At 41.1% G+C, this 14,635-nt stretch overlaps 1 protein-coding gene across 2 annotated transcripts in view; it reads left to right on the top strand.

Moving 5' to 3' along the window:
- Positions 1 to 14,635, top strand: part of LOC132898508 (testican-2-like) — a 117,760-nt gene that overhangs the window by 46,685 nt on the left and 56,440 nt on the right. For both annotated transcript variants that reach the window (XM_060940171.1, XM_060940172.1), the window contains one exon: positions 11,129 to 11,174. In XM_060940171.1, the coding sequence (XP_060796154.1) occupies positions 11,129 to 11,174 (46 nt within the window). The remainder of the gene's footprint in view (positions 1 to 11,128; positions 11,175 to 14,635) is intronic.

Raw genomic sequence — 14,635 nt, 5'->3', positions numbered from 1 at the left:
CCCAGGGAGGGGCCCCAATTGAAATTCGGATTATTTGACCACATCAGCTGTTCGTTGGTTTTTAGAGAGGCACTATAATTTTCAAGCGTTGTTTGAGAACATCATATGCAACGTACACATTCTTTGGTCTAACAGAAAGAAAGCATTGTTTTTAGAGATTCTAGTTTTAAACTAGAAACTAAATTCTAATAAACAATCCAAAACGTATGGTACATGTAAAGGGAATTCAAAATGAATTAGAACGTTTATTGATAAACACAATATGCTCAGTGTTCAAGCAGGAACATTGTTCCTAGGCTAAGCATTTAAAGCCAGCTAATAAAAAAACTACCAGGAATATCACCATTTACTTCAGATACGTTTTGTATATTACTAAGACTCAATTACGCGACTATAATTACACTGTAATTGGCTGTAGCATGGCTCACTAGACTTTCAATGATTCCACCATATTGAAATAAATCAGAAAATCCTGCCAACTTAAATTGTGAACACTACAAGTGTATTAAATCTTTTTATAAAAATGGCGAAAACATAATCCCATTTGAACACGGCGTTAGATTTTATCAATCTATTTAAGACCCTGAAGGAGAATTTAAAGAGCTGTTTGAGCCCTGGCACTTTGCAGAGAAAATGTACTGCATGCTAAACATCTCCTTTATTCCTTTTATTGTTTGAGTTCTATAGCCGTCTCGTGGTTTTGTAAGCATTCAGTAGAACCTGTACGTCAGGGTTAGACATTTCTTTCTGTTGGCTCATGATTTATTTATTTTAATTTCATCTTGTCAAGGTACCAGTGCAGGGTATACCTCGGCCACGTAAATTGGCGTACAGACATCAGTAGTCATTACAAGTTAAAATTCTCAGTTGTCAGAAAGTAACCATTATTGGCACTTCTTGGAAAGATTAATAAAAAGGGTTTAAAAAAATCCACCTTTTGGCGAAGTCGCTTCATCTCGCACTGAAAAACTGAGAAAAATCCAACCTTTACCTGAAATAAACTTATTCAGAGAAAAATAAATCCCTCATCAAGATAGAATTATTTTCAACAAAAACACACGTGCCACTCAGTGGCGGCTGGTAGTCTTTCAAACAGGGGAGGCTGGTTGGTTACGATATTTCCAGATTTTAAAAGAAAAAAGAAAAAACACATCAATTTTGCCCATACTCTTGCCTCTGATCTGGCTGATTGTTGGCAGGGTCACAAACTGTGAAATAACAGGTTCTTTTGGCCCATTAGCCTACTGTCCAATATACATGATGGCGGTGTTGGGGGGTATATTTTAACATTTTATATTTTAAAATTGTGGCATGTTGTTTAAAAATTGATCATTATTGAAAGCAGCTCTTTGTCAGGAACCTCAGCAGTAACAGCAGAGTGTTCTGGAATAGGCACAAGCACTGACCTTGGGGAGCCAAACATAGAGCTGGGTGCCACACATTTCATTCAATGACACTTTCCCTATATTTTACTTATTTTGACTGAGAAATGTTTTATTGACAATTTTGATAACCCTTCACTTTTAATCCAGGTCTGTAGTGTGAAATGTTCTCGGCTGTGTTTTTGTTTAAAATGTTTTCCAAATTGTAGCTGTGTTTAATTCATATCCAGAAAAATATATATTCCAATATAATATACTCAGCATAAACATTTTAAATAGATTCTATATTTTTGGTCCATCCATGACATATTACTAAAGTAGCCTATTTACTGTTGTTGATGTGGGTCACTTGCTGTTAGCCAATTCACTTTCTCGTACCAGGAGAGCTGAAAGGAACGAGTATTATTCCCTACCTTTTTCACCAAGTCAATTTGAGGCGTTGGTCTACCCTCTCTTTAATTTTAATTTTTTCCTCGAAAGGAAGACTGGCAAATGGCTTCGCCAAAATTAAATCAGCAATGCTTGGCATCCGTGCACAGCTTTCTTGCTAGCTGACTAGCCCCCTCAAGTTCAGTCACTCAAATAAACGAAATTTCTGGAACTAAGATAGCCAGTATGACAACACTATATTTACAATGAAAATATATACAAACTAAAAAAGCTGGTAGAAACCATATGTAATGAATGAAATCAAAATGTAAGCTGATCTCTTACAATACACCACAGCACTTGCGAATCCGCATGGGACTGAACTGAAATTCACCGCTGCCTGTCTATATTTGAAACGAGCTGTCAATCAAAGAAAATATCCGGCTGCTTTCACCAATCACCAGTCTCCTCGCGGAACGCTTTGCCATGTCCCTCTCACTGTGAGGCTGGGAGTCCGTGGGCGGGCGTTTTCGCAGTATTTGTCCAATAATCGTCTTGCATTTTGATATTGAAAAGCGCATAGCTCCCAAATGCCATTGAAGTCCACTGAGGCTGGGCTGCATCGCGCTGTCACGAGGGGGAAAAACTCACGCACACATTAGGCGAACTGGGGAAAATTATAACGGAATGATTTCGCACTGTAGTTGGGTTGAGCACATATATTTCTATGATTCTGGATCTGAAATAGCAATGTTATAAGGTCGGCTATAACATAAGCCTAGCGCAATTCATCCTACACGATGTTTGTCATTTTTAGAGGAGGCTGAGCCTCTCTCGTTGTCTTAGAGCAATCGCCCGTGGTGCCACTATTATTGACACCCCTGAAAATTATAGAGAACACAACATAACTGAAGCATGTTTTCCATTTAAATTGTACATTTTTTAGTTGATTGGCATGTGTAGGAACTTTCAAGCTGTAATCCATGACTTCCTGATTAACTGGGGAACAAATATGAGGTGACACAGAGGCCACATTCCCTTAGTCATTTGTCAACATGGGAAAGATAAGCGAATACACAAACCAAATGAGGTGAGAAGTGTGTTGACCTTCACAAGTCAGAGAATGGTTATTAAAAAAAATAAATAACCAAAAAGCTACTCCCCTGAAAATGTCAATTTCTACTGTTAAGGCAATAATAAAGTGGACACCAACTGGAACTGTTATAAACTTGCTTGGAAGAGGACCCAAATTTATTTTGCCCTCATGTACAGTAAGGAGGGCGGTAAAAGAACCCCCCCCCCCCCCCCCCCCCCCAAAAAAAAAAAAAAATCACCAAGGATCACTGTTGGCGAATTACAAGAAAAAGTAAAATCTTGGGGTTTCCAAGTTTCCAAAACCACCATCAGACTCCACCTCCATGCCAACAGATTATTCAGAAGGTCTGCCAGAAAAAAAGCCTTTTCTGTCAGTTAACCACAAACATAAGCAACTGAAGTTTACGAAACGCTACTACAACTTTGACTGGAAGCATGTTGTATGGTCTGATGGAAGAAAAATGGAGGATTTGGGTGATAAACACTCAAGGTGGGTTTGGTATAAAAAGAAGAATGGCTATAATGAAGAGAACCCGATCCCAACTGTAAAATATAGTGGAAGTTCTGTGATGTTTTGGGGCTGTTTTTCCTCCAAAGGCCCTGGAAACCTTGTTAGGGTACATGGCATCATGGACTCCATGAAATACCAAGACATTTGAAATCAAAATCTGGCTGCCTCTGCCAGGAAACTAAAACTGGGTCGTTATTGGATCTTCCAGCAGGACAATGATCCGAAGCATGCGTTTCCAGATCAATACAAAAATGGTTAACTGAGCACAGAATCAAGCTTCTGCTGTGGCCATCTCAGTCCCCTGACCTGAACCCTAATGAAAACCTGTGGGCTGAGCTGAAGCGGAGAGAGCACAAGAGAGAGCGAGGACCCTGGATGATCTGGAGAGATTGTGTAAAGAGGAATGGTCTCAGATGTCCTGCTCTGTATCTCCAACCTTATAAAATGTTATAGGAGACTCGGTGCTGTTTTACTGGCAAACTGAGGTGGTACAAAGTATTAAATGCAGGGGTGTCGATAACAGTGGCACGTGTTGTTTTTGTTGAAAATAATTATTTCTTGATGAGGGATTTGTTTTTCTCTGAGCAAATTTATTTCAAATAAAGGTTGGGTTTTTCTCATTTTGTCAGTATGAGATGCAGCGACTTCACCAAAAGGTGGATATTTTTCCCCCCTAACCCTTTTTTCTAATCTTTACAAGCGGTGCCAGTAAATGTGGAGAACACTGTAATTTGACTGCCAGATCTAACTTGTTCAATCTTTGTGTCCTTGAAAAGCACTCTGTTGGTCTTCATTACTGCCTTGATTGCCGAAAGCTGTGAGGGTGTGAAGCTGCAGACTCTTGAGTGTTTTGAGCTCATGTACCAGACCAGTGCAGCTTACAGATGCAAATATAAACCAAGCTGTATATCCTTAGAGGCTCCCAGTAGGTCATGCTCCACTTACACTAAAGCAAGATTAGAGCTTAAAAGGTCTTTCTGTAGCACTCGCAGAATTCTTGTCTTGTTTGCCTCTGCTGTTGTTCAGTGGATTGAAATTTGCATGGTACAAGAACCTAAGAACCTTCCCTAGAGAACCTGCAGAGACTAGTGCAGAGCTTTTGGTGGAGGTGGTGGTGGAGGTGGTGGTGGTTGGTTTTTAAATTTTTTTTTTATGGTAACCATTTTAGCATGTATACATATTTTGAATCTACACTATACGGCCAAAAATTTGTGGACACCTGACCATCATATGCATTTTTTATCCTCTTTGCTGCTATAATGCCTTCCTGGAAGAGTGGAGGTTTTTTCACTAGATTTTGGAGGATGGATATGAGGATTTTCCCATTCAGCCACAAGAGCATGCGTGAAGTCGGGCACTTTTTAGTCTGTAGCCTGAGGAGCAGGCTACATACTAAAAAGTACTCCGCAAGTACTCCACAATGGCACACGTACTCCGCAATGGCCAAGTACTCCGCAATGGCACACGTACTCCGCAATGGCAAACTCCGCAGACTAAAAGATGTACTCCGCAATGGCACACGTGTGTGCCATTGCGGAGTACATCTCCGTGTGACGAGACATGTGGCTCTGATGGTTTAATCTTAAGGACAGAGAACATTGTTCTGTCTGGTATGTCTCGTGTCTAACAGAGTGTTGCAGCCAGCCTTGTGTCCAAACTCTGCTGGAATAGCTTTAGGATTAGCATTAACACAAAGCCCAGGAGAGCCAGAGCAGCATCTGGACAGTTATGCTCCATTAAGCTGAGCATCCTACTACAGTGTCCTCCTCTATAGTGGCTATACTAGTGCTGTCAGCTGCTATGAATCCAACGACCTTTGGGATGCCCTCATGTGAAGAACACAGCTCATCTCACCCCCACTTCAGAGTGGGCTTGTCTCAGCATGGTGGGGAGTACAGGCCAGGTGTTGTCGTGAAAATGCACATTAATTACTGAATTAAAAAAAAAACCCTGTCATCGTGCTGGATATCGAAATGCTGTCAACAATCAGTATTTATATTGTCTATGTTCAGTATCCGCTGTCATTGGTATCGTCAAAGTTAAATTTCACACACCATCACACATCTCCGTTAAGCATAAGGAGATGTATGCCTACTGAAGGCTTTTATTTACACATTAGGTGTTAAAATGAGCAAGTGGTGCTGTGTTTACTTTGGCACAGCACATTTGTAGAATAAAATAAATCCGAGGAGTGTGAAAAGCATTGAGCGTTTACCGAGCATGAGTAAGCACTGAGAGGGAACTTGTGTTTCAGTATTGCTCGGCGCTTGAAAAATCGCACTTTTTTTTTGTGAGTTGTACTGTTTCTCATGCATGTGCTTTTCCTGTAGAGTGGTTCAAATGTCAAGGGCATTAAAATGATCATACTGTCATTTGTACACAACGGGCAGATATGCAATTTAACGGTAGCTTATTATTTATTAATAAACAGTGTGTGTTTACTTTTCTGCGATCTGCAACATTTCCTCTAATTCATTTTATTGCCAACCAAAATCTATTTCTACTGGGTAGACCCTTTAGCTATTTGAGCAGAAATACCCCATGAGCTACACAGATTGTGGCTGCTCTGATTGCGGATGGCTAGCCTGGGAAATCTCATGGCAGCACCGCTAGGCTAACCAGATTTATTGGATGATTATCAGAGACAGTGGCGTATTAATATGGCTTGCTAAGCTACCGTTATTTGTGATTGGGTTTGAATTTTGGTGGTAATGGCATCATCTCTGTTTTGACGTCCATTCTTGTTTGGGCTTTCAAGAGTGGTGTGTGTGTGTGTGTGTGTGTGTCTGGTCCAATCTGCACGGCAATCATCTGTCCATTACTCCAAATTCCTAACACATTTGTGTCTGTATGGATTTAATTCTGTTCTATACAGTATGAGAGCATTGTCGGATATGGGCGATCATATAGAACAGGTATATGTGCACAGCTTAGAGGCAACAGTGGTGATCTGTGATCACATTTTGGCAAAGACGTTCATTCTATATTCATACGAAGGAATCCACAGCCTGATTCCAAGACTCCCTACAAGCTACAGGGGCATCCTGGACCTTATGCTCTGAAGAGAAATTCCCATGACTTGCTATTGTGACACTTCTCCGTGCCCAAACTTTTGACCACAGGATACTATAATTTGGGGGGGGGAATGATGATAAACAAGTAATAGCTAAAATTTTTAAAGCATATTTCTTACATTTGTGACACTCTGCCGGAATACAAAATATTCAGAAATGTAAAGCATTCAGGAAAAGGTACATACGTAGTAAAAACTAAACCTAAATTGAATAAAAACCAGCAGTAAAGCAGATGGAATGTTAATTGTGCAGCTATCCTTGAAATGATTTTAGAACTTGCTATGTATTATTCATTTCCTCTCCGGTTTCTCATGTACACCAACCAATATGCTCCCACTTTTGCTGTTTTCTCATAGATGGGCATGTTTGCTCATGTTGGTTCAGTCGTATGGGGCAGATTTTTAGCCTTGCCCCTGGCTAGGTGTGTGAAATATATATTTTAAACACAGGAAGACGTGGTCATCATTATCCCCCACCACGAGCGTTTTATGAAGACCTCTTAACACTGAAAGCCCATTGCTTTAATATTGACTTATAATGTCGTAAGTGCGATGGCACCTTCATAAAATGCTGCCGGTTTTCTTCAGTAGTATGAGCACGCAAAGTTTCATTGATGCACTGTAAAAAAAAGATATATTAGCAAGTGAAAATGTCTTGAAAATAGTTGAAACGATCTAGCATTTCCTATTAGAAGAATACAAGACACCAATTCTGAGATTATTAAACCTAGTTCTAGATTGCAATCAACTTATTCTAAGATGTCTTGTCAAGTAAAAATATCTGTCCATGCAGCAACATAATTTCACTAGTATTAAGGAATTTTCTCCTCAAAGTCAGTTTTCAGTTTTTTGCAGTGTGTAGCTTAGGCCACACCAGTTCAATTAGTTGGTTCTCGGAATCGCCGCTTGAAGAAAATGCAAAATGAAAAAAAAAAATCGAAACCAAACTCCCACCAACAGAAAAGGTCACGTGACGTCGAAAACCAATCAAATCGCCCCTTTCACTTTCGATAAAGACTTGTGGAAGAAACATGCTTGTGGAGGGGAGTCCTGCAAAGCCTATGTTTGTGATTGTTAGGATATTCAGCGAACAGAAGCATAAAATCTTTGACAGGTGTGTTGAAATTCTGTTTACTGGTTTGCCTGTATTGTTTGGCCTATTTCCACCGCTAATTTTACCATCAGAGCATTTTTTTAATTTTATTTTTATTTTGCCCGCTCGCTTCATATTTTTCCTGAAAAAATACGAGAACCATCTCATCTCATCTCATTATCTCTAGCCGCTTTATCCTTCTACAGGGTCGCAGGCAAGCTGGAGCCTATCCCAGCTGACTACGGGCGAAAGGCGGGGTACACCCTGGACAAGTCGCCAGGCCATCACAGGGCTGACACATAGACACAGACAACCATTCACACTCACATTCACACCTATGGTCAATTTAGAGTCACCAGTTAACCTAACCTGCATGTCTTTGGACTGTGGGGGAAACTGGAGCACCCAGAGGAAACCCACGCGGACACGGGGAGAACATGCAAACTCCACACAGAAAGGCCCTCGCCGGCCACGGGGCTCGAACCCGGACCTTCTTGCTGTGAGGCGACAGCGCTAACCACTACACCACCGTGCTGCCCATCCGAGAACCAACTAATTAAATTGGTGTGGCCTTATGTAGTTTCTGAGAAAACTTGTCCAGATTGAGTCCACTTGTACAAAGTCCAATAACGAAAATCAAGGGCCATAACTCTGAAAATAATAATTTCTCGTAAATGATTTTCGAACTCTACTTAGATCATGAATAGTAATATGAGCACGCAAAGCTTCATTGATGTAGCTTATGTAGTTTCTGAGAAAACTTGTCCAGACCGAAATGGACGGACTCCATTCCTATAGCCCCCTGTGCACTTCGTGGCGGGGGATAATAATGGGAAACCAAAGAATAAGCAGTGGGATAGATTGCTGGCTAGATTCCCAATGAGTCAGTGGGAATCTATCCAGTGGCGGCTGGTAGTCTTTCAAACAGGGGAGGCTGGTCGGTTACGATATTTCCAGATTTTAAAAGAAAAAAGAAAAAACACATCAATTTTGCCCATACTCTTGCCTCTGATCTGGCTGATTGTTGGCAGGGTCACAAACTGTGAAATAACAGGTTCTTTTGGCCCATTAGCCTACTGTCCAATATACATGATGGTGGTGTTGGGGGGGGGTATATTTTAACATTTTATATTTTAAAATTGTGGCATGTTGTTTAAAAATTGATCATTATTGAAAGCAGCTCTTTGTCAGGAACCTCAGCAGTAACAGCAGAGTGTTCTGGAATAGGCACAAGCACTGACCTTGGGGAGCCAAACATAGAGCTGGGTGCCACACATTTCATTCAATGACACTTTCCCTATATTTTACTTATTTTGACTGAGAAATGTTTTATTGACAATTTTGATAACCCTTCACTTTTAATCCAGGTCTGTAGTGTGAAATGTTCTCAGCTGTGTTTTTGTTTAAAATGTTTTCCAAATTGTAGCTGTGTTTAATTCATATCCAGAAAAATATATATTCCAATATAATATACTCAGCATAAACATTTTAAATAGATTCTATATTTTTGGTCCATCCATGACATATTACTAAAGTAGCCTATTTACTGTTGTTGATGTGGGTCACTTGCTGTTAGCCAATTCACTTTCTCGTACCAGGAGAGCTGAAAGGAACGAGTATTATTCCCTACCTTTTTCACCAAGTCAATTTGAGGCGTTGGTCTACCCTGCTCTTTAATTTTAATTTTTTCCTCGAAAGGAAGACTGGCAAATGGCTTCGCTAAAATTAAATCAGCAATGCTTGGCATCCGTGCACAACTTTCTTGCTAGCTGACTAGCCCCCTCAAGTTCAGTCACTCAAATAAACGAAATTTCTGGAACTACGATAGCAAACTTGACAACACTATATTTACACTTTATTTACAATGAAAATATATACAAACTAAAAAAGCTGGTAGAAACCGTATGTAATGAATGAAATCGAAATGTAAGCTGATCTCTTACAATACACCACAGCAATTGCGAATCCGCATGGGACTGAACTGAAATTCACTGCTGCCTGTCTATATTTGAAACGAGCTGTCAATCAAAGAAAATATCTGGCCGCTTTCACCAATCACCAGTCTCCTCGCGGAAAGCTTTGCCATGTCCCTCCCACTGTGAGGCTGGGAGTCCGTGGGCGGGCATTTTCGCAGTATTTGTCCAATAACCGTCTTGCATTTTGATATTGAAAAGCGCATAGCTCCCAAATGCCATTGAAGTCCACTGAGGCTGGGAGTCCGTGGGAGTCCGTGGGCGGGCGTTTTCACAGTATTTGTCCAATAATCGTCTTGCATTTTGATATTGAAAAGCGCATAGCTCCCAAATGCCATTGAAGTCCACTGAGGCTGGGCTGCATCACGCTGTCACGAGGGGGAAAACTCACGCACACATTAGGCGAACTGGGGAAAGTTATAACGGAATGATTTCGCACTGTAGTTGGGTTGAGCACATATATTTCTATGATTCTGGATCTGAAATAGCAATGTTATAAGGTCGGCTATAACATAAGCCTAGCGCAATTCATCCTACACGATGTTCGTCATTTTTAGAGGAGGCTGAGCCTCTCTCGTTGTCTTAGAGCAGTCGCCCGTGAATCTATCCCAGCTGTACCTTAACAGTCCGCTCTAATGATGTTTTTTATGTCCTGTCCTTGGATTTCACATGTGCTTAGCTTTTGCAAGAATAACTAAAGTAGTCTGTCTCATGTGCACTGCGTGAAAATGCATACAATTTGATGCATCTTTCACTAACATGTCTTCTTATCCATCTCTCTCTTTTTGCATGTTCCTCTTCCTGCTCTGCCTCCCACATGGAAGGAAGTCGAGGTGCGTAATTCTGTTTTGGAAAGTGGTGCGTATGTGTGTGTGTTTTAATAAAGTGGAAGAAGTATGACACAGGTTGCACTTTATAAAACCAATCTGAGCTGTCTTTCAGCTTGTAAAGACTTTAGGGTCGCCCGAATATCAGCAAAACCACATTTAATTTTCACAGTTTTGAGTTAGATTTCTTTCCTGCTGTGTATTAGCAATAAAATGTGCCTATTGACTGAACAGGTCACAGCCATCAAGTACACGTTTCTGAGAGAAATACACGTGCAGCACATTGACGTCCCTTTGCTTTTAGTCACAGAGTCCATTTCATCTTGTTCTGTTACTGTGGGTGTGAAATTTGTGTCAAGTTGTGATCTGTGTTCCCATAGTAACAGAAGCACGAGCTCTTTAAGTTGTGACTTATAATGTTTAATGTTTGAAGAATATATACAGTGTGTGTGTGTGTGTGTGTATATATATATACAGTGTATATATATATATATATATATATATATATATATATATATATATATATATATACACACAGTGTATATATATATATATATATATATATATATATATATATATATATATACACACAGTGTATATATATATATATATATATATATATATATATATATATATATACACAGTATGTGTATGTATATATATATATATATATATATATATATATATATATATATATATAAGTCTGTATTATTAAAACAAGCCTCTCACTGAAGTGCATTTATCTGTAAAATCATGTACAATGTTTATTAATTAATTAATAAATAATTGATTGTTGTTTTGTTAGGATGACGATGTCAGAACTGTGGAGGATCCCCAGGGTTCTGAGGAAAGTGAGTACAGCAGTCTCCTCTCCTGGGTGTAAATTATTTTTCAGTCATCATGCAGCGTAACCCACAGTGTCTTATATTCACCACTTCAGTTTGAGTTGTGCACATTTTAGCTTTCCTTTCTTTGAAATTGAAGAGCAATTTGAGTCAACGGCTTCCTCACGTCTCTCGTCTGCCACAACTGATTAAATCAAATATATAAGATAAAGAGGAGGATCATTTCTGACATGGTTTCCCATGCGTTCATTGTTCTGCCTCTAATAAGCACTCGTCAGAAAACATTCTTCATCTTTGTGCATTTGTAAACACAGTCGTCTGACACGGATGCGCTCAATCCCTGACCTCAGCACTGGAGGTACAAATGTACACCAAATGAACAGAAAAACCAGTGGCTGTGTTGGGCAATGGAAGATATTTTTCTGGCATGGTGGTTTGGGTCCACTTGTCCCGTTAAGGTTGAGAGATAGCTGCTTTGTAACCACGCGTTTGTGTAGACAACTGGCTGTGTCATAAACATAATTGTTCAAATACTTGCCTATGTACTACACGTGTTACTGGAGGATTTCACTAGATGGCACACCAGACTCGGACCCCATAGAACTTCTGGATTTGCATGATGTAAACAAACATGCCGACACTCAAGGAGGTTAGTATTTGGTTATGCTGCTTCTACGCTGCCCCATTGTTCTTGTGTGTACTGTATTTTGCGGACACATAGCATTCATTTTTGAGGACCCACACAACTGATGCACCAAACAGACACAGGATACGCGAGGCAGCCATCATGCACATATGAATGTCAGTGGCGGCAGCGGGGGGCAACCCCCCCAAAAATTATGTCCAGGGGCTATGCCCCCACACGTTACGATGGGAGCCCTTTGACCATTTACAAGGAAGAAAAGGAGAGAGTAGTGTGAATAAACAGCCCGCTGCGCCCCTTTGTTTTCCCTCATTAAATCCCGCTGTGTCCCTTCATCCCGGCGCCCCGGAGCTTTCTCCACCTTGAAAAGGGTGTTGACATACCTTCGGTCTTCGATGACCGAACAACGACTTAACAACTGTACACTGCTACATGTACATAAAGATATCGTGGACACCATGGACTTGACCCCTATTGCTGCTGCCTTCTCGTCTTCCAATGACGAGAGAATGCGCTACTTTGGTTCCTTCAATTAAGCAAGGTACATTTGAACATTGTATTTGTATTTACTCACATGTAAACACAGTAGAAAGTACCAAACCCATGGTAAGAGGGTGTTATCCTTTCAACGATACTAGGTAGACGTAATAGTATCATTGGTTCTGTTTCATATAGAAAAAAACATGGACCAAATGTACTCTAATAGAGACATTAAACTTAGCTTTACTCCACCAAAATTTGCTTCTCAAAATGCGGGAAATGGCGTTTTAGAGGGTTAAAAATTCCAAAATTTCCAGAGGGGGCATACCCATGGACCCCTCTAGATTTGGCGCGCCTTCATCGCGCGACACGTGGCCCCCCCCCATCCAAAACTTCCTGCCGCCACCTCTGAATGTGTCATTAAAAGCAACACCTTAAGCCTCGGTCACAACCGGCCGTACATGCTCCTACGGCCGGTCTACGTGCAAAAAACGCAAGAAACGCACGGAGGGTGCGCGTGTGACGTGCTGATTTTCGAGCCGCAGACCGGCCGCAGAGGTTCTTTGTCATGTCAAACAAACTCTACGGGCACTTACATTTTTTTTCATGTTGCAAGACAAACTTACAGCCAACGTGCATCTTTCTCCACGAACAAAAAAAACCGCAGCGATTTGGGAAACGCCAAAAATCGCACGGCCAAAAAAATCGTACGTCCGGTTGTGACCTAGGCTTTACACATTATTTTGCTATTTTCCTATTATCACTCATCTGTAGGAGGCTTTTAAAAATCTTTTTGGGGATAAATTTGAAAAACCTGATTATACGGTATGTTAAAGGAACAGTCCACCGTACTTCCATAATGAAACATGTTCTTCTCTGAATTGAGACGAGCTGCTCCGTACCTCTCCGAGCTTTGCGCGACCTCCCAGTCAGTCAGACGCGCTGTTACTCCTGTTAGCAATGTAGCTAGGCTCAGCATGGCCAATGGTATTTTTTGGGGCTGTAGTTAGATGCGACCAAACTCTTCCACGTTTTTCCTGTTTACATAGGTTTATATGACCAGTGACATGAAACAAAGTTCAGTTACACAAATTGAAACGCGGCGATTTTCTATGCTATGGAAAGTCTGCACTATAATGACAGGCGTACTAATACCTTCTGCGCGCTTCAACAGCGCATTGATACCTTCACTCAGGAGTTGTACAGTACCATTTTTTTAGACAGGGCGGACGGACCAGGGCATTCACCCGCCTGGCCGTGCCCGACGAGGGGCGCTCTCGGCCGGCTTGGGAGGCAGACGGCAGCCCCTCCTGGAAGTGTCGTTTTACCATGGGCCTCATGCGGAAAAATGACAAAGTCCCAATTTTACCATGGGGCTCGAGTTGTACCATTTTTTTAGACAGGGCGGACGGACCAGGGCATTCGCCCGCCTGGCCGTGCCCGAAGAGGAGTGAAGGTATCAATGCGCTGTCGAAGCGCGCAGAAGGTGTTAGTACACCTGTCATTATAGTGCGGACTTTCCATAGCATAGAAAATCGCCACGTTTCAATTTGTGTAACTGAACTTTGTTTCATGTCACTGGTCATATAAACCTATGTAAACAGGAAAAACGTGGAAGAGTTTGGTCGCATCTAACTACAGCCCCAAAAAATACCATTGGCCATGCTGAGCCTAGCTACATTGCTAACAGGAGTGGCAGCGCGTCTGACTGACTGGGAGGTCGCGCAAAGCTCGGAGAGGTACGGATCAGCTCGTCTCAATTCAGAGAAGAACATATTTCATTATGGAAGTACGGTGGACTGTTCCTTTAAACCTACAAAAGGGCAAACTGATTTCAGTAAATAAATCTGACTCAAATGGAATAGGATTGTAGATGCTAGACCAGTGGTTCTTAACTGATTTTGCTTTAGGACCCACATTTTACGTTTGAGATCAAGTCGCGAGCCGACATTACACTAAAGTTGTTTGTCATATGGAAGTAAATGAAGGAACACATAATGATGTTGTTAATACGAATAATCATCCATTGCGTAGGCCTAATAAACTTGGATTATAATCATTTACTACCTCAGATAACAGGAAATAAATCAACTTGCGTACTGGTTTGGTAAGGTTATACCTCATAATTATTTACAGTGGAAAATATCTCATCTCATTATCTCTAGCCGCTTTATCCTTCTACAGGGTCGCAGGCAAGCTGGAGCCTATCCCAGCTGACTACAGGCGAAAGGCAGGGTACACCCTGGACAAGTCGCCAGGTCATCACAGGGCTGACACACAGACAACCATTCACACTCACATTCACACCTACGGTCAATTTAGAGTCACCAGTTAACCTAACCTG

The sequence above is a fragment of the Neoarius graeffei genome, chromosome 14 (genome assembly GCF_027579695.1).
Source record: "Neoarius graeffei isolate fNeoGra1 chromosome 14, fNeoGra1.pri, whole genome shotgun sequence".
Taxonomy (NCBI): Eukaryota; Metazoa; Chordata; class Actinopteri; order Siluriformes; family Ariidae; genus Neoarius; species Neoarius graeffei.
The sequence above is the reverse complement of the archived record's forward strand: the minus strand, read 5'-3'. Positions and strand labels throughout refer to the sequence as shown.